Here is a 20,027-nt window from a genome sequence, read left to right on the forward strand (position 1 = left end):
TAAGGGGCTCAACCAAACCTAGTCACTGTATTTAGTAGACAATAGACCTTCAACCAAAGACAGTAAGCAAGACCCAAGAGCTGTCTGGTATTTTAGTAGAGCTGTGCAATTTGGATCAGCACTAGGGAAAATAAGAGTCGCAGGATCTCCCAAGTGAGAGAGAAGTCTGGATTATAGTCTGCAACAATCTGCTTGCAGTATAGTCATACAACCGGACATCTCAAATAACTTTTCTTGAAAATCTCTATATAAAGTTGCTTTCCTTTATTACTTACTGAAATTAAGAATATTTTGTCTAGTGATATTTTGACATATGTCCCTGCACGGGTGACCACTCAGTCCTGCAGTTCAACCAATAACATACTGACTAGGAAGTATGGGCCTCATTTAGAGTTTGGCAAATGGGTGACTCTGTCTCAAACTTGATGGATATCTCGTATTGTCAGCTTTATTACAAAGGAGAAACAGTCCATCAGACTATAAATCAGGACCAGTGGCGTAGCATGCGTGGGGGGGGTTTGGCACAGACTTGGTGGCGGCGGCCTCCCCCTGAACCCCTGCTCTTACCTGCAGCTGTTGTGGTGTGGCAGCCCCAGGAATCTACAGCACCCCTGGTCTTTTATATGGCTGCCATGGGGCGTTAAACGCAGGGGCCACCACGGGCAGCCGAAGGTCTAGCTATGCCACTGATCAGGACATATATGTTGCAGCTGCATCAGTGTCTCCACTCCCTCTATCACTCCTTTCCTCCCAGACAGTGCTTAATATGAGCCAGTGCTTGCAGGTGGGGCCCAAAAGCACTCAGTTTTAGGGCCACTTACTTATTTTTCCTCAACAGAAATGACCCCGAGCCAGAAATGCAAAAACACAAAAGGAGAAGCCAAGGAAGACGAGAAGGAATGAAAAACAGGGTCAAAGGCAGAAAGCAGGGATGAAAAAGACCCTGCAAGACTGAGATAATGAGCCAAGGCATGTCCAGTGGTGGATGAAAGAGAAATGAGGTGGAATCAAGACTAGACTGTCTAGGATTCAAATAGCACCAGCCTGAGCTTCTGAATAAAACCTTAGGAACCGGCACTTATATTTTTGGAAATTAAGCACTGCTCCTAGCTGCACAAATATCAACCTGAATATTTGCCTGAGTAATTATTTTCATTTGATTCTAGGAGGAATCAAAACAGTAATCGGGTCGGCACTATGGTTATTATTTCCTCCTCCACAAAGAATAGTACCATCCCCTCAGAATGGGACTATTTGACATGCCACCCACCCATTCAAGCTCACTGCACACTCAAGACACACAATAAACATTTGTGAGTAAGGTCTGTGTCCCTTCACAGTGCTCTGAGACGGCCCTGTGTCACGTGTGGCACTTTCAGCCTAGTGTGGGTTTTCAGTTGAGACCACTTCCCATACTGAGGCTTGTAGCTTTGCTTTCTCATTCTAAATAGGGGTCTCTGCAAACAACAGCATCAAAAGTACAACTGACTAAAATGAAGAACTGGCTGATATGACTACTTATCTGGGACTGGGGAACTGCAGCAAATGCCTGCCTAGACGGTCCACAATCAAGGGGGACTCCCAGGAGCCATTGCAGCCCAGGAGCGACCTCAAAAGTGCGCCTAAAAAGCACCAGCAGCACCGCAGTTGGCACAGCCGCCAAAGCCTTACCCGTGTATCTTCTGCTGGCACCGCAGGTAGACTCAGACTACCTGGAGCCATTCCAGCCCAGGAACCACCTCGATAGCACGCTTAAAAAGCGTCCGCAGCACCGCAATGCAGGGCGCGCGCAGGGACGCGCGCGGCCTGCCCCAGTGCGAAGCCCAGGTCAAGGGCGGGCCTGTCCACATCATCGGACCCAGAGGAGGCTGAGCTGGGCCCCCCTCTAACAACTGGGAATCTTGGGCCTTTTGTGAGGTATTGTGCTAAAATGTATCTGTTTACATCTAACCTATCGCTCAAGTCAAAGGAATGGTTAAACCAAAAGGCCATAGCGAGCAGGCAAGTGGTGGAGTAGCAGGAACTCTCGACTCATTTTTAACAAGGGTTCTTACCCATGAAATTGAACTAACAGAGCGGCGCCTATCATTGGAATTCCTGATCTCTCAGAAGCGCTCCTCCCTGGGCGGTCAAAGCATGGACAATGTCCCCACACAGCCCCTTCTAACGGCACCATTCGAGCTCCTGGCGATTGCTCCTCAAGAACTCTCTCCTGAGACAACTACCAGCTCCAAAATAGCTTCCAGGGGTCTGCTTTCACAAATACAGTTGGACACTAACATTGAACCGCTAGTTAAAAGAAGAAGGCTGTGGTGGGTCACAGAAGCAAAAGCCTGTGAAAGCTACCCGAGTAGTAAAATCAAGGGGAAATGTAGCAAATGAAACTGGCTTGAGTACTACTTTGAGTACTACCAATCCTCTTACACCGCCCCTCTGGATGAATGATGAGGACATGTGTAAGAAATTAGAAACTATGGTCACCTCGCTGTTGAGTGCCCTCCTACTTAAACTAACTCAGATTGAAGGGAGACTATCTCGCGTTGAGGACCAGGGCATTAATAACCTACATCCTTCTGAAATTTCACATCCTGGAATGGGCCCTGGTCTCGCATCACATTCACAGGTGGGGACCCAGCTATTGGAAACTGAAACTAATTGACATCAGCCATATTATTCACATAGAAATTTGGGCATGGTCATATATTCAAACAACAACTCTGAATCTAGCCCCCCCTTTTACTACCTCATGCTCCTTTCACAACCCCATGAGCATTCGGAAAAGCCAGTGGAAGATATGACATCAAATCCTCATGTTAGTAGCATTCCAAACAGTATTCCTAATAGGCCAGTGCCAATGCTTCCTGGGACGGGGGAGAGACGACCCTCGGATGCAGGAAAGACCCAAGGTGGGGAAGTTCGCTACCACGTACCAGTCTCTGCATCTTTCACCGGCTGCTTCCCCACTTGTATTGGTCTTGGCAAATGTAATGCTCTATTACTTACCGGTAATCTTCATTACTCCGGGCCCCGTTGTCCTCGTCCCATTCATTACAAAGTGGAGATGACCATCTCCCGACAGAAAAAACAAGAGGAATGCTGGGACACTAATACTGCTCCTCCCACCGGGAGTACATAAGCAGTACTTACCCAACAGCCCTCCTGAACTACCAAGCCCAGACAGGAAGGCCGGCCGCCTCGGAGGGAGGGAGGGGCATATGAATGGGACGAGGACAAGGGGACCCGGAGTAATGAATATTACCGGTAAGTAATAGAGCATTACCCCCAGGTCCCTTGTGCCCTCGTCCCATTCATTACAAAGTGGCGAATACCAAAGCAAAAAAACGTCCTTCCGCACCCACATGCAAACCCAGGAAACCACAACAAAGAAGCAACCCAAGGGAGTACACAGGAGGAGGGAAAGGGGGACCGCAGGAACAACTGGCCCGCAACCCATTACAGGACAGCAGAGACCAAACAAGGACCGGAGACCACAGAAGGCCAGAACCCCAACAAGGAGGCCGCCAACCAGAGAAACCGGAGACAGGGTAAGCGGAACTAAAGGACACAGCGAAGCAACCCACCGGACAAGGTCGCCAAGCCCCGAACCACCGGGAAGGCACACAGGACCCGGCAGCCACACAGACACTGAGCAGACCGAGATAGCCCCGAAGAAGGCCAAAGAAAGAAAAGGCCAACAGAGCGCAGGCACAAGCACCAAGACCAACCAAGGAAGGAGGAAAGCACAGGCCAGAAACCGGCCCACACCACCAAACCGAAGGACCCAGCCCCAGAGAAACAAGAGGAGAAAACCCACCAAAACTCCGCCAAGGAGGGCCAGGAAGCAGCAAGAGTCCACGAGCCAGACAGGAGCGAGACACCAACCAAACAGAATAGACAGGGAAGGGGAAAAGAACCGAAACCCCAGGAGGCCAAAAAACCCAACAGGGAAGGAGGCCACCAACCAGGAAGGACACCAAACACTGAACAGCAGGGGAAGAGGAGGCCAACGCAAAGATCATAGGCCACAGAAGCCCCCAGAAAAAAACAGCCCAAAGCCGACCACAGAAGAGAGGCCAACAAGACCGGGAACCAACCACGGACAAGCCCAACCAGGGCTGGGACAAAGCCACTGGCCACAACCCCCAGAAAAACCCCAAAAAGGGAGGGAATGGAAGACAGGATGGAAGCCCAGAGCAACCGGGAACTCCCAGCAGCCCCAAACCAAGCACAGAGGGCAGAAAAAAACAGGAGCCAAGACGGCAGAGGACCGAACAGGAACCCCACGCCCAGGCCAAGCAAGCAGCAAAGGCAGGAGCAGCAGAACGAAAAGGCCCCAGGACGCACCGCACCCAGATCAAAAAACCCACAAAGCCTGACCCCAGCAACGCCGGATAGGAGCCAAGAAACAGCACCCCCCAGGGCAACAGACGCCAAAGGAACCAGGAAGCCAGGCCCAGAGCCAAGCAACTGGACCACGCAGGAGGACCCGCCGGCCTGACTAAACCCCGAAAGGAGCCCACGCAGCGCCCGGGCCAAAGCAAAGGGCAGGGGGGAACAGGGAACCCCCAGTACACCTCTGACCACCCAAAAGGCCGGAAGGACATAGAGAAAACCACCAAGCAGAACACGGAGGGAGAAGAGAAGGCAGAGGGCAAGCAGCAGGAAAACCCAGACAACCCACAACCAGGAGGAAGGACCCCACAGAGGCAAGAGCACCACAGACCCGCACTCCAACCAGAAGGGGGGGCACCCAAACATACCCACACCAGGAACAAAGCCCGGGGAGCAATGGAGGAAGAAGCAAGCCAGGACACCAGAACCAAGATAGAACCAGGAAATACCCAGCCAAACACTCCCCAGAGCAGGCCGAAAAGCGACAGCACAGCCCGAGGCCACCCCAAACCAGCAAGAAGCCAGCAGGCCCGGAGCCACAGGACCCCACACAGGCCCTAATACACAGGGGAAACAAGCCCAGGAAGAGAACTGCCAGCAGGAGAAGACCCCGAAGGATCCACCAGGACGCGGCCGCAACTGAAGAGCACCCCGCCAGGACACAAAAGAGAGCCCAAGCAAGGAAGCAGAGCCAACATACAGGAGCGGAAAGGCCCCAGCAGGCACCCACCAAGGGAACCAGACGAGACCAGAACAACCCAGGGAGCAAACACACTAGAGTCCAGACGGACCAAGAAGCCAACAGCACCTGGCAGCCCCAGGAGGCCAGGCAGGGACCAACCCCGCCCGACCAAGCACAAAAACAGAGAGCAGACAAGACAAGCCCAGAAAGGGGGACACAGCCACAGGCCACCAACTAGGAGAACTGCAGACCAGAAGATGAGAAGCAGGCGGCACTCCAGGACATTGAAGCAGCAAAAGACAGCCAGGCCCAGACCGCAGCGGCACAAACCCCAGGGACCAAAAGGCAAACCACCACCAGAAACAAACCGGGGGGGGAGAGAGAGAGAACGTCAGGTAAAGAAGAGCAGGCGCCCAACCACACCAGCCAGAAAAACCTCCACCAGACACCCCCAGGAGGCCCCCAGCCAGGAACAAACCAGGCAGGAACCACCACAGAACCAGGAGGGTGCGACCCGGAACACCAGAAGCAAGCCAAAGGCAAGCACAGGGAGAGGAAGAGCAGAAGCAGCCAGGACCCAAAACCAACTCAAGCACACAAAAGGCACCGGGACAAAAACCCGAAGACCCAGGCCAGAGCGAAGGAAAGACCCGGTAGCAAGAAGAACCAGGTGCAGACCAACCAAGCCAGGAACCAGGAGTCCCAAAACACAGGAGACCAGAAGGCACAGCCACGCCGAAGAGCAAGTGCACTAGAATCCAGTGCCTGAGACCCCACGGCCACCCCGACAGAGGCCCGACCAACCAAGCAGAAGCCCGGAAGTGGAAGCGAAGAACCAGGACATCCAAGCGGAGCAGAGGCCACAACACAACAGCCAGCCCGTAGTAGAGGAAAGGGCACCAGAAAGAAAGGCGCACTCCTAACACCAAAGGCCAGGCCAAGGTACCCGCACCCGCGACACGCTCCCGACACAAGAGCTGCAGAGGGCAACGTGGAAGCAAGCAGACAGGGAGACCCCAAAAACACCGGGAACCCTGGGAGCAAGCACAGGCAGAGCCAGTGAAAAAAGGAACCAGCCACCACAGAGGCGACAGGAACCCACGCCAAACCGAGGCAGGAAGAAGCAACCCAAAGGGAGAAGACCCCCAGGCGGCCTACCCCACAAAACAAACGAGAGCAGGGCAGAGCAGGAGGCAACGCCGCTGGCCAGAGACAGAAACCCCAACCACGCAGACCAAGGGAGAGGAGCCCAGGAACCAGTGCAGATGAAAAAAACGAACCTGGATCCACCGCGCCTGACTGGAAGCGAAAAACCAGGGACAGCAGCGCAAAACCTCAACAGAAGCGAGCATGTACAAGAAGCACCCTGAGGCAGACGGCCAGCGCCTAGATACGGGCATCGCAGCACAACACGAAACCACGCAGCCTGTACAGGGAAAGACTGGACACCACACAAAATCGCCAAGAAGAAGCCGCCACCAAAAACAGACCCCGGGTCAGACAACCAAGCTCCGAAGGCAGGGGCGGAGGGAGAGGGCCCCAGAGAGCACCAGGACGGAGACCACACAGGAATCACAGACCAAACCAAAGGCACACACGACCAGGGCAACGAACCCCCGGGAGCAGCGTGGGAGAGGTGGCAACATCAAGACAAGCAGGAATGGAAAACAAAAACCCATACCACAAGCAAGCGCTGAAGAAACAGTCCCAAGCGGGATCCGCGGCGCAGGTGGCCACCGAAGACCACCAACGCCTGCCAAAAGGGAGACCGCCCGCGCAAGGGAGCACCCAGAAGAACAGTGCACTCAGGAGGTAGCTGCGTGGGACAAAGCGCCACAATGCTCCATGGAGAACAAAAGCGGGGACGTAGCCGAGCGGCAGAGTGCAAGCAGCACATGAAACAGGAGCACGGAGCACGGCACACAAAAAACACAACCATACTAAGTGAGCAGCCCAGCACACAGAACGTGGATGTGACACCGAGGCTTTAACATTGGGCTCCAGCGCCAAAAACGACATCCGAGGAGTAGGTGGCACACAGGCTCCGCTGTACAAGGCCCCGGGTCAAACCCCGGCAACCCCAGGAATCCCCTGTGCGTAGGCAGGCAAATCCCATAACGCCAGCCCGCCAGCAATCCAGGACCGGCACCAGTCCAGGAAAAAATTATCCAGGGTGGGGGAAAACAGCACAACAAGGCCCCCACCACAAAAAATGCAACAGGAACATCACATGCACATCAACGGAGAATTAGACCCTGAAATATCCGGAAACGAACACTCCACCCCAGCGCTCGTAACCACACAACAGAAATACAGGGAATAACATTGATCGTGGCATCAACATAACAGGGAGCAAAGCATATGAGACCCGACCCTTACTGCAACCACGGATAGCCAGCAACAGCATGTCATTGCCTTCCCACAGTGCAGCCATCTGAAAGCACCAAAGAGGGAATCCGACAAGCGGGACTCACTCGGAGTGGGGGCCGACCCCAGGAACAAGGCCCCCACTCCAACAGCAAGACATCAAGGACACCGGCAGGAGCCCATCCAGCGAGGCACGCCTCCCCGCCCAAGCTCGGAAAGACGAGCCGGCGACCCGGAAGCAACATCAGGAACTCCAGCAGCAGCCGTAAAGGACCGGGAGGTGCACGCAGAGCACAGCAGAACACCGGCTCTAAGAGAGACTGTTGCCCAGCAAGCCCGGCAGGCCAGGAGACAGTCCAGGGAAACCCGCGCCCGCACAGCCAGGCAGCCAGGCAGGGGGCAAAGAAAGAGCACTGACAATCCAGCACAGCAGGAGCAGCACCAGCACACCAACCATACTGTCGACAGACAGAAAAAAAAGAACAGGAGGGCTGCTGGGTAAGTACTGCTTATGTACTCCCGGTGGGAGGGGCAGTATTAGTGTCCCAGCATTCATCTTGTTTTTGTCTGCCGGGAGATGGTTATCTCCACTTTCTAATGAATGGGACAAGGACATAAGGGACCTGAGGGTAATGGCAATGTTAGAAACAACAAGCCAATTAATGGACAAATCCCTCCACTGGCTGTCCCGTCATTTAGTTTACATGGGGTGAGGGGGTAGCCCTCTGTCTAATCAAATTATCATGGCCAGAAGGATAGGATGGCTGGGTTTGTCCAGTAAACTTATGTAAAATGACTGTGTGGTGATACATTTTAATAATGAATTTTGTAGCTAGATCGCTTCTAGCCCAGTTACACAGAGTCCCACCCAAGGGCACACAGATCACAGCCTTACTACTGGAATACTTTTATAGGCCTCTTCCCTCACTGGCTAAATAATGCAGAGGTCAATCAAGGGGAGGCTCAATGTAGCCCAACTTAGAAGGAAATATTGGTGCCTCGAGGCTGACTCTCGAGAATAGATCCGCCCCCGTTTCTGACCTGGAAGCATGTGATTGACTACCCCTAGATGATAATAACCGTAGAGAAGGTTTTGACAGACTTTATATTTTGGATCCCGACACACAAGCGAGTTTCAAATCCAATGATGTGCAGAAGGGTGTAGATAAACATTCATTCAAATTAGCATCTTTGAATGTGGCAGGCATCGCACAAAAACTAGGTAATAAACACTGGCAAAAACTCTGGCAAGATCAGGATATTTTTTGCTTACAGGAGACATGGGCAACGGAATCCATCTTTGTAAACGGTTACCACTCATTTCAGACAATGGCAATACTGTCAGCTTCAGGAAGAGATAAGGAGGGCCCTCCTAACTTTAATTCCTAATACACTGTCGATGAAAGTAAAGAAGTTGAGGGTAGGAGTTTTTATTTTCCTCTGAGGTACCTGGATTTTAATAAACTACTATAACAATGATTTCAGGGGAAATATGCACCTAGTGATAGATGAGCTGAAGAGGGCAATAGACAAATCAAGAAGGCTTATAAAAAATGAGGGCTTAAATATTATCTGGGTGGGTGACTTTAACGTACATCTTTGCAAGCACAATCAAGATCGTGTTTGTGGTTTGGAAAACCTGGCGGGAAACCCGGTTTATCATTTCACCCACAGTGAATATGGAAATTGTCTTAATAGGACCCTATTTACTAGGAACATGGCAATAGCCAACAACTTGAATTCACTAACGGGCTACCCAGGGAAGACCATCCGATGAAATGGCTATGAATCAACTATTGATTTTATTTTGGTCTCTAATCCCCTTAATAACCAAGTTATTCATGTAGACAATCGATTCACGAGTTTTAGTGATCATGTCATTTTAAGTTATGTGCTAAGCCTACCCAACAGGGAAGTGACTGAGTATCAGGAAACAGGAACCCCAACATTGACAAGAAAAATAGTTTCCAATTGAAGTGAGCCCAAATTGATAAACTTAACCTAGTCCCCGGCATAATATCAACTATACAGGAAAATATTTATAACTGTTTAGAATGAGAATCCTGCCCAGTACCACTGGTATTATGTTTTAGAGAACTTCTAGAGAAAGTAAAAGTGGCATTTACTCATCAGAAATCAGCGAACAGTGTAACAGGCAAGTGCTGGTTCAACTCCCCCTGCACAAAAACTAGAAAAGCTCTCATCAAAGCCTTGAAAGCCCAACCTAGAAATGCGACCCAAATAAGATCATTACGTATCGACTATAATTTAGTAAGAAGGAAAAAGGAGAGGGTTATGAGGGAGAAGACCCGGGCGGAACGTGAATATGCAGCAAATGTGGGTAACAGTAGAGAGTTCTGGAAGACAATAAACACACCTTGTTTCAAAGATCCCAAGGATCCTACATTGGAAATAAATGTGGGTTGGACACATTTTGGAAACATTTTTGCTTCCAGTAATTCATATGCGCTACCTCCCACTAATATACAAGCCAACCTGCAGTATATACTGTCTTTTTCACTTGTAGGAGTGAGCTAGCGGCCTGCAGTGCTGGGAAGGTTTCGGGCCCTGACAGGGTGTCGAACGAGTTCTTACAGGTGAATCAAGACCTGTGGGTCTCACTATTGACTAATGTTTTTAATAACATAGCCATAGCCGGCCCCCAGCCTTTTTGGAAAGCTAGCGTTCCGATTTACAAAAAAGGGGACAGGGGAAGTCCAAAGAACTACAGGCCAATTTCCGTGCTGGCCACAACAGCCAAGCTTATCGGCCGACTCCTCCTATCTAGGTTGGAGTGGAGGGCCCTAGAGAAGAACATCTTAATGCAGGCAGAGTACGGGTTCCAGCGGGGAAAGGGCACTGTAGATCAGTGTCTTAATCTATCAATATTTATAGATAAATATACCAGAGCGAAGGATGGAAAAATGTAAATGGCATTTATGGACCTCTCTGCAGCATTTGACTGCGTGGCCAACTCTAAGCTCTGGTATATGATGGAGGAGATTGGGATTGAGCCAGCTATAATTAATTTTGTTTGTCAACTATACTCCAACGCCACCGCACATGTTTGTTATGGTAAAAACGGCGAAGGCACCTCCCCTTAAAATCACCAGGGGGGCAAGGCAGGGATGCATCCTCACCCGTGTCTTTTTTCTTTCTATACAAACGGTGTTGAGGAAGCACTTTTGGGTGCATCTCTGGACGTCCCTGTGTTTGATACACATCTGTTACCAATACTGGCCTACGCCGATGATGCGGTGTTGATTGCCAGAACAGGGCTAGATCTCCAACATCTCATACCAGCATATGCAGCCTTTATGGACTCACTGGATTGGAAAGTCAACCAGACGAAATGATTTGTTATCATTGCAGGGCAATCGAGACAAAGTCCCATACCTCCACATGAGATCTGGGAAAATTGAAGTGGTAGACACCTTTCCTTATTTGGGGGTCCTCTTTGACAAAAAGCAAACATGGTCAAATCTTGTGGAGAGAAGGGCTCTAGGAATAGAGAGGAGTCTGACAGCAATAAAGTCTTTTTCCAAAAAGCTGGGTGCCAGACCATTAGTCCCCGTAAAAAATATCTACCGGGCTAAAAAAAAGTCAGCTGCAATTTTAAGGGGCTGGATTCTGGGGTATGGCACCCACAGACTCTCTCCAAACCATTGAAAATAGATTTTTTTAAGTCCTTAGTGTCTCTCCCGCATTGCCACTCTAACTATATCCTAAACTGAATTGGGACCGCCCTCTATTTCAGATTCAATCAGACTAGCCCCGATCCTACTGTGGTTCTCCATCTGGAGTAGGGATACAGTGAACCTAACGCAAAATATAATAAGAAACTATAAAACTGGAACATTACAGTAAGATTAGACGGCTGAATTATGTGGAATCAGAGCTGACTGCTATTGGGCTTGTAGAACTATTTAAGGGCCCAACTGCATGTAGAAAGATCTCGAAGCAGAACCTAATTAACACATTTATGCTGAGGGCACGTTATAATTGAATGGAAAAGAACTATAGTAAACAGGCAGTCCTCGCTTATCATTTAATCCCTCCCGATAGAGGGAGGCTACTTCTACCTAGCAGACATTAGTATACCACACCATAAATGTATACTACTGAGATTCCGTATGAATCTGATACCACTGATGCTAGTTCACTTGGAAAAAAAGATCGGACCGTGTGCCCTTGCGATAACCAGTCTCCCCAAACTGATTTGCATTTAGTTTTCGTTTGTGCGCTTTCCAAGAAAGAAAGGAAGGATTACATTGCCCCGATTGTAAAGCGCTATAATTTTAAACAATGTAGGGTTGCACTTTATGTTTTTTAAGTCATTGCCTGATCCTTTAGTCTGCTTTTTGGTAGCGACATTTTTGTGGGCCTGCATAAAAAAAAGCAAGCAGTGGGGTTTATAAACGACTTACAGCCTGATTCATCAAAGACCTGTTTTGCGAGTCTTTAATAGCGATTCATAAGGAATCGCTATTAAGGACTTGCAAAACGGGATTGATGTAGGAATTGCAAAAAATATTGCGATTCCTACATGTTCCTTATTTGCGATTAGCAAATTGCTAATCGCAAATAAGGAATAACTCCCCATGCATTCCTATGGGCATAGGAATGAATGGGGAGTTATTCCTTATTTGCGATTAGCAATTAGCTAATCGCAAATAAGGATGCGATTTCAAGGGTGCAGGGGTGTCCAAAGGACACCCTGTAGCACCCCTGAAATGTAATCTACATTGGTGTTGCGCACACACATGTCCAGAGGACATGTGTGTGTGTAACATGCAACTTAGAAAAATGCATTTAAATGCATTTTTCTAAGTTTTTGCTATTTACCACGAGGTCTGACCTCTCGTTAAATAGCAGCCCAAAATTGCAATTTCGCAATTTTAAAATGATTCATGAATTGCATTTAAGGAATCTCAAATAGAGATTCCTTAAATGCAATCCTTTGCAAATGTGCGAATTCTTTAATAGCGAATTTTGCATTTGGGATGATGAATCCCAAATGCAAAAATTGCACTCACAAAAGGCAAGATTCTGAGAATCTTGCCCTTTGCGAGTGCAATTTAGCTTGATGAATCAGGCTGTTACAGCCTGATTCATCAATCTCCCGTTTTGCGAGCCCCTAATAGCGAATCATAAGGAATCGCTATTAAGGACTTGCAAAACGGTATTCATGTAGGAATTGCAAAAAATATTGCGATTCCTACATGTTCTTTATTTGCGATTAGCAAATTGCTAATCGCAAATAAAGAATAACTCCCCATTCATTCCTATGGGCCTAAAGGCCCATAGGAATGACTGGGGAGTTATTCCTTATTTGCGATTAGGAATTTGCTAATCGCAAATAGGAATGCGAATTCAAGGGTGCCAGGGGTGTCCAAAGGAAACCCTGTAGCACCCCTGAAATATAATTTACATTGGTGTTGCGCACACACATGTCCGAAGGACATGTGTGTGTGCAACATGCAACTTAGAAAAATGCATTTAAAAGCATTTTTCTAAGTTTTCTCTATTTACCACGAGGTCTAGCCTCGCGGTAAATAGCGGCCCGAAATTGCAATTTCGCAATTTAAAAATGGATGATGAATTGCATTTAAGGAATCTCAAATAGAGATTCCTTAAATGTAATTCCTCGCAATTTTGCGAATTCGTAATTACCGATTTTTGCATTTGGGATGATGAATCCCAAATGCAAAAATTGCGCTCGCAAAGGGCCAGATTCTGAGAATCTGGCCCTTTGCGAGCGCTATTGAGCTCCATGAATCAGGGTGATAGTGTTTTTATCTACTCATTCATTTACCAATTGAACAGAAGATAATATGTAATCTTATATGTATTTTATGTGGTCAAAATTGTATAAATTACCCCGTATTTCTTTCAAGTATAAGTTCCCTTTTTATTAACCTAGACTTAAAAAAATATATTATTATGATATTTGATCTGAACTTTTAAATATGGATTCCATCTAGAATGAACTGGAATGGTATGTTGACCGTTTGTCCCTTTTATTGTGCTTTTATGATCTCTATGTAATGGATCGAATAAAGAATCTATTGATTGATTGATAGAGTACTTTGCAGTTATGTGCTTTGAATCATTGCTGTAAAAAGCTCAATCAGAGATCAGCCTCTGAAAACAAAATAGCCCCCTGACACTTTACCCAACTCCGTCTTGAACCTGTAATCTTTTCTTTCCCAAGACATAGCAACTTCAGGAAATGACGTCTTAATGAAAGAGTAGAAGGCACGAACTGCGTCACCACTGCTTGTGGGAAGCACTCAATAGATGACCAAAGACTGAACGACAAAGTGGAATGTAATACACTCTCACCTCTAGATTGAAGAAGTAATCCCTCTGCAAAGAGGCCACGAAATGACTGAGCATCAAAATAATCTCTGGTATCCTCCCTAATGAACCATAACAAGTCACAGAATATGAACTGCACCCTACTGAGGTGCCCCATCAAACACACACTTGTAGATTTGTATAATCATGTAGACTGAACTCGGATCTTACTGCCAGTCGTCATTCCTTCACAGAGGGACCAATGAATGAATAAACAAGGTATCTTTATTATGCTCCCACCTAATGCACCAGTATCTACTTTTACTGTGCACGCAGCCTTCAAAACTTTAAAAATAAAATAAATAAAATAGAGAAGAAAGTGGCCTAACCTTGCGTAATATCACACTGTTTCAGGGATGGGCAGATAGACTTGGATGCTCCAGTCTTCTTGCCATCACAAAGATGGACCGTCTGACTTCAAGTAGAATGCAAACTGATGAGATTCAATCCCCGAGAGCTCTACCGAGCTGAACTGTTTTGATCTGAAAACCAGTGCTGAAATAATTTAGCACAGTTTTTACAAGTGTGAGGAGAGGATTTGGTTATGGCCTCAGCTGCCGACTTTGGAACTGGGGAGTCAAGATCGAGTCTTGATATTGGCACAACATCCTGTGATTCTGGGCAAATCACTAAGGGCCAGATGTACATAGCTATTTTCATGTCACAAATGACCAGAGAATCGGCCATTTGCGACCAGAAAATAGCATTTTCCCATGTACCAAACCCTATTTTGCAATTAGGTAACTTATTATTGAATCACAAAATGGATTAGCGATTCAATATTAGGAAGGGGCATGTAAACGGTGTCCCTTCCTAATAGCAACTCACAGTGGTATGGGTGAATGTTTTGCGACCGAAATGCAGCCTCAAAACATTCACATTTTACCACCTACTTCAAGTAGGTGGTTACCCATTTGCAAATGGGAAGGGATCTCCAGGGGACCCCTTCCCCTTTCTGAATGTATGCAAAAACTTTTTAAGAGCAGGCAGTGGTCCCACAGACCACTGCCTACTCTTAAATAAATGTAAAGAAAACTTTTCGTTTTTGTTTTTGAAATGCATCCTGTTTTCCTTTAAGGAAAACTGGCTGCAAAGTTGGTTAATTTAAAAGCAAACACAGACATGATGGTCTGCTGGCTCCTATTGGCCACCATCCCTGTGTTTTTAGCGATTCCAATGGGTCGCAAACTGTGACCTACCTCATGAATAGCCCGGTAGGCTGCTAGGAGTACCGACGGACAGAGCGGTGCCCCATTGTCCTGAGCTGTTTGCCAGGTGAGGTGATGCACGTTCCCCTTGAAATTAAGGAGGACTACCAGTAATGAACAGGTGATCTTTACAATTGTTGTTCACACATGATTTCATATTTTTTTCACTTTTGAGCAGTAGCATCAAAGTTAATGGGTCCTGAAGAAGCGGTAGGCACCAATTTGGGCTTGTAAATATCCGCAGAAACATGTCGACCAGTAAACCCAGTCAGAAGTTATTTGTTCGAACCATCTGACTTTTTTGCACTCTACTGTTTTTACTCTTGGAAGTGTAGGACTTCAGAATAAAGTTAGTATTGCGTACACTCTCCAATCTTATCAAGAGCACATTTTTCTTTTCATTTAACACTTATGCACTGCTTTTCAGTTACTCACAGATAAGCATCCACCAATCATCTTGGACATACATCTTAAGATTAAGCCATCTCTAATACAATATCTTATGAGGTGGCTGAGACTTGGATTGCTTACTATGTGAAGTAGACCAAATGATGAATTGGGCGGCACAGGACGAGTAACTGATGGACACTTTTCACATGAGGTAAAATGTCCGGTTTTGCTCCTTGTAGCAAGCACATATATAGTCCTCTAGACACACACATAACTTCCTTTGTTTAAGACCTACAGTTACTTTTTGTTTTCATATTCATGTGGTAGGTCAATTTGCGACCCACTGGGAATCACAATCAGTGTAAAACTCAGCGCTGTAAATAGCTATTTGCGATTTCTACATGGAGGGGCCCCCTTCCTGCTCATTCAGGAGCTCTGAGGGTAGTATACTTTGCTGAGGGGGCCCCTGGAGCTCAGCCCCCCCCCGCACTGTGGGGTCTGCGGGGGCCTTTGTTACGTCCCTGATATCCTAATAGCGAATCGGAAAAAATGTGCTACTATGTAATTGTAAAATTGAGTCTGTGTATATCTGGCACTAATATTCTTGAGGTAAGTTGCAACTTGTGACCCATTGGGAATCGATAAAAACACAGGGATGTCCGTGGGACCACTGCCTGCTCCTAAAAAACGTTTTCCACGTACATTTACAAAGGGAAATGGGTCCCCAGGATACCCCTTCCTGTTTGATAATGAATTACTACCTACTTAAAGTAGGCGGTAAAATGCGAATGTTTCCGACCGCATTTTGGTCGCAAAACATTCGCACATACCACTGCGAGTCGCAATTAGGAAGGGGCTCCCTTAACACACCCCTTCCTAATACCGAATCTCTAACCCATTTTACGATTCATGGTAGGTTACAGAAACATAAAATAGGGTTTGGCACATGGGAAAAGGCTATTTTCTGGTTGCAAAAGGCCTGATTCTGTGAATTGGGTCGCTTGCAACATGAATATAGCTACATACATCTGGCCCTTAATGAGTTAGTAAAACACACTGTTGCACATAGCTGTTTGTGACTTGCTAGTAGCAAATCGCAAGTCTGTGCTATTAGATAATCATAAACCCTAATCTATATACACCTGGCCCTTACTCTTTCTGTGCCTCAAAAACGAATCTGACTTTGCGTAATGTAAGGTCAGTACAGTGCTCCAGTGCCCTAGGGCTGAGTTCGTCCTATATAAACCCAAAAGCCCCACCTAAGTATGCTGGGGCAGATTTATGGAGGCTTTGCGCCGCCGGTGCGTCACTTTATTTGACACAACGGCGGCGCAAATAAAGCGCCCTATTTACAACGTGACGCATCCCCTGCGCCATAAGGAGGCGTTCCTGCGCAGGGGGGGGCGTTCCTGCGCAGGAACGCCTCCTAAAAGTGGCTGAGTGAAATCCATGAGATTTCACTCAGTCACTTTCAGGACAATGCTGCGTCAAAACCCTGCGCCTGCTTGAAGCAGGCGTAGGTCTTGACGCAGCATTGTGGAGATGGGGCACCCCCGAGCCTTGCTGGAGCTGCGTCGCTTGCTTGTTGTTGGCATAACCGAAAGCAATTGCTGTGATCTCTGTGTAGACCCACTAGCAGTTGTTTGAAACAACTCTCTACCAGTATCCACAGTGGGACGTCCTGGGAAAGGCCACATGAAAGAGTGACGAGCATCCATAAGCAGAAACAACATTTTTGAGCCCCACGTTTTTCGTGTATTCAGATGAAGGGACACTTAACCTCAGAACCAAGAAGCTACTAACCTGAACAGTAGAAGGCAATCCAACAGGGAGCTCATCAGAAAAGTCGAGGAACCGATACACACCATGGATAAACTGCACTCTCACATAAGAGGACCTTCGCCAGTAGAAATGACTCCAGTGATAAAAGGCACAGGTGCATAAGGCTCTCCCCTAATTTCCAGATCTGATCATATCTGAGCACTCTTATGGACCTTTGACAAGCCTGATTGGTGCGCATCTGAACTGTTGATGTATGTGTTAATTTCATAAGTAGATGCTTAAAGAGTGCAGTGCAAAGATTCTTTTTTTTTAAGTGAAAGCTTACCTGGAACTCTTGAGCGAGGCAAGGTAGGTGCTCTCCCGAGCAACTTGCCTGGACAGTGAGAAGAGCTCCACACGACGCAGAAGCAGGGAGTGGTCCCTCATGCAGAACTGGGCAGCAGCCTCATTAATGGTCAACTGGTGGGTAAGGGCAAGAGGGGTGGGGAAGAACAGCACGGTGTCAATAACTGCCATCCAATGGAAATTGGTCTTTGCCAACTGACCACATTTTTTTGCTTTAACAGAAGCATGTTACATTGCAGGTATGTGACAGTGGGTACAAACAAACTATAGCAGACAACTGCACATGGTGTGATCCCTGTGAGCCCCTCCGATTCATTTAAATAGATGTTTTTCTACCAAGCACACTGACAATGTTGGTGTTTCTCCCTGCAGTCAAATCCTGCCGTGCATGCCTCACTCTCTCTCATTCTTCTTCCTTAGTGGATGCCTTAAGAAAACACCCACCAGACATTAATATCAGAGGAACTGGCAGAGGCATGGGCGGACTGAGACAGAAAATAGGCCCGGGCATCAAAATGAAAGTGGTCCCCTTTAGTGAAAAGATACCCATGTTTGCAAAATTGGGGCAGTTTTGAACTTGTAAAGATACCCTATGTAAGTGTTTTGCAAGGTATGGAAGACTGCATACATTTGAGCTTGCTGCAGGTAACATTTGTTTTAATAGCAGGGAAAATAACCGTAAACTAGCATTAGCAAACCAATAGGTGTCGCCTCTGCAAGAGCTATTGGCTTAGGCAATGTATTTTAGCCACGTTGTAAATTAGTGTGGCTGCTGTTCAGCATGGCTAAGAGTTAGTAGCATGGAGTGGAGTGGAGTGGAGAGGGGTGGGGTGGATTGGGGTGGGGTTGGTGGATTGGGGTAGACTGGAGTGGGGTAGATGGGGCAGATTGGAGTGGGGTAGAATGGGGTAGAGTTGATTAGGGTAGAGTGGAGTGAGGTAGGTTGGGGTAGGGAGGAGGGGTTTACAGTGGGAGAGTGGAATTGGTAGAGTGGGGTAGATTAGAGTGGAGTGGGTAGATTTGGGTAGATCGTAGTGGGATGGAAAGGGGTAGAGTGGGATGCAGTAGAGTAGATTGGAGAGGGGTAGATTGGGTTGGAGTGGGGTGGATTGGAGTGGCATGCGGTAGATTTGGGTGGAGTGGGGTAGATTAGGGTGGAGTGGGTTGCTTCTTTACGGGTCTCTGACACACATGCAGTCACACGGACTGATTTAGTAGTCCATGACAATTATTTGCTCCGGTAAAAGGAAGTGCTGAATTGCAAAAGAAATTAAGTAACCCAAAGGTGTTGGTAAAAGGAAGGGAAGAATAAAACAAGTCACGTAGAACAGAGGCAAAGGTAGAAAAAAAATGCTGGTCAGAAAAAATTGTAAAAAGAAAAGTACACTGAATCGCAGCGTGAGTAAGTGACATGTGGCATATGGTGGCCAATTAGAAGGCAGCTAAAAAGATTGGCAATCAAGCCAGCAAATGGTAAGCAATGTGCGGGCTCCAAGTCCTTTACTATATGCAATACCGCTCGCGGCTATAGCGCATGACTGCAAGGCCTAAAAAGGGCCAGCAGACCATAAAACACACCGAAAAACAGCCCACATAATGTCCTACCAGACCAGTCATTCAGGCACTGCCTAATTTCCCTACAAGCCAGTCAGATGCTGAGCAGAGGGCAGCGCCAACCACTGAACCAGTTAGAGAGGAAAAAGGAACCACCTACAGAGAATACTAAAGAGCCCTGTACGTTCTAGGGTGGGGCACGATGATAAAAGCAGCAGCACTAAAACGTCAGTGAAATTGCATTGTGGTGATGCCGTAAATAATTGAAAATAAAGTCAATGCAATTACAAAATGGTGGGTTCTCAATGACAGCGAAGTAACAGTTGTCATGTTTATGTGCTGAACTAGAAGATAAATAGGGAATTGCCCATTTTGACAGTTGTTACACCCCTTTAAAACAAAGTCTGACCTTTCACTCTTTAAAATACTATGTTTCTTTAATACCTTAATAACGGCACGCGTATGCTTTCACACATTCTTAAAATAGGCCAATAGCTTTCAAACCAGTTTGAAATCGCCCACCAGTTTACACATTTCCATAAAATTATCTCACAATTTTAAAACATTCCTAAACTCCCCTGGAAACATTCACGTTTCCTTAAAATAGGCTAGTATTTTAAATGACTTGCACTCAAAGGTTTTAATCCAAATCTCTATTAAACACATTAAAATCTCAGCCTTTTGCTTTACAGAATTAAAAGACTATTTTTAAAATATACTTTAAAAACATATTCACTACTGTACTGGATTGTTATAGGTTACGGCCATTAACATTTGTAAATGGAGTAGTATATTGCTGTAAAAGTCTCTGACAGACGATGAAAAATCACTTGGATTCACCCTCAACACAGACCTCACCTTCAAAGATCACATTGCAAGGAAAACCAAAACAGCATGGCACCGGGCCTGTCTACATAAAAAGTAAAAGCCCTCCTCCATAAACAAAA

At 47.1% G+C, this 20,027-nt stretch overlaps 1 protein-coding gene across 1 annotated transcript in view; it reads right to left on the reverse strand.

Moving 5' to 3' along the window:
- NAB2 (NGFI-A binding protein 2) overlaps positions 1 to 20,027 on the reverse strand; it is a 160,623-nt gene that overhangs the window by 77,004 nt on the left and 63,592 nt on the right. Inside the window, exon 3 of the mRNA XM_078688999.1 lies at positions 17,507 to 17,640. Within this exon, the coding sequence (XP_078545125.1) occupies positions 17,507 to 17,640 (134 nt within the window). The remainder of the gene's footprint in view (positions 1 to 17,506; positions 17,641 to 20,027) is intronic.

The sequence above is a fragment of the Lissotriton helveticus genome, chromosome 1_1 (assembly GCF_964261635.1).
Source record: "Lissotriton helveticus chromosome 1_1, aLisHel1.1, whole genome shotgun sequence".
NCBI classification, from domain to species: Eukaryota; Metazoa; Chordata; class Amphibia; order Caudata; family Salamandridae; genus Lissotriton; species Lissotriton helveticus.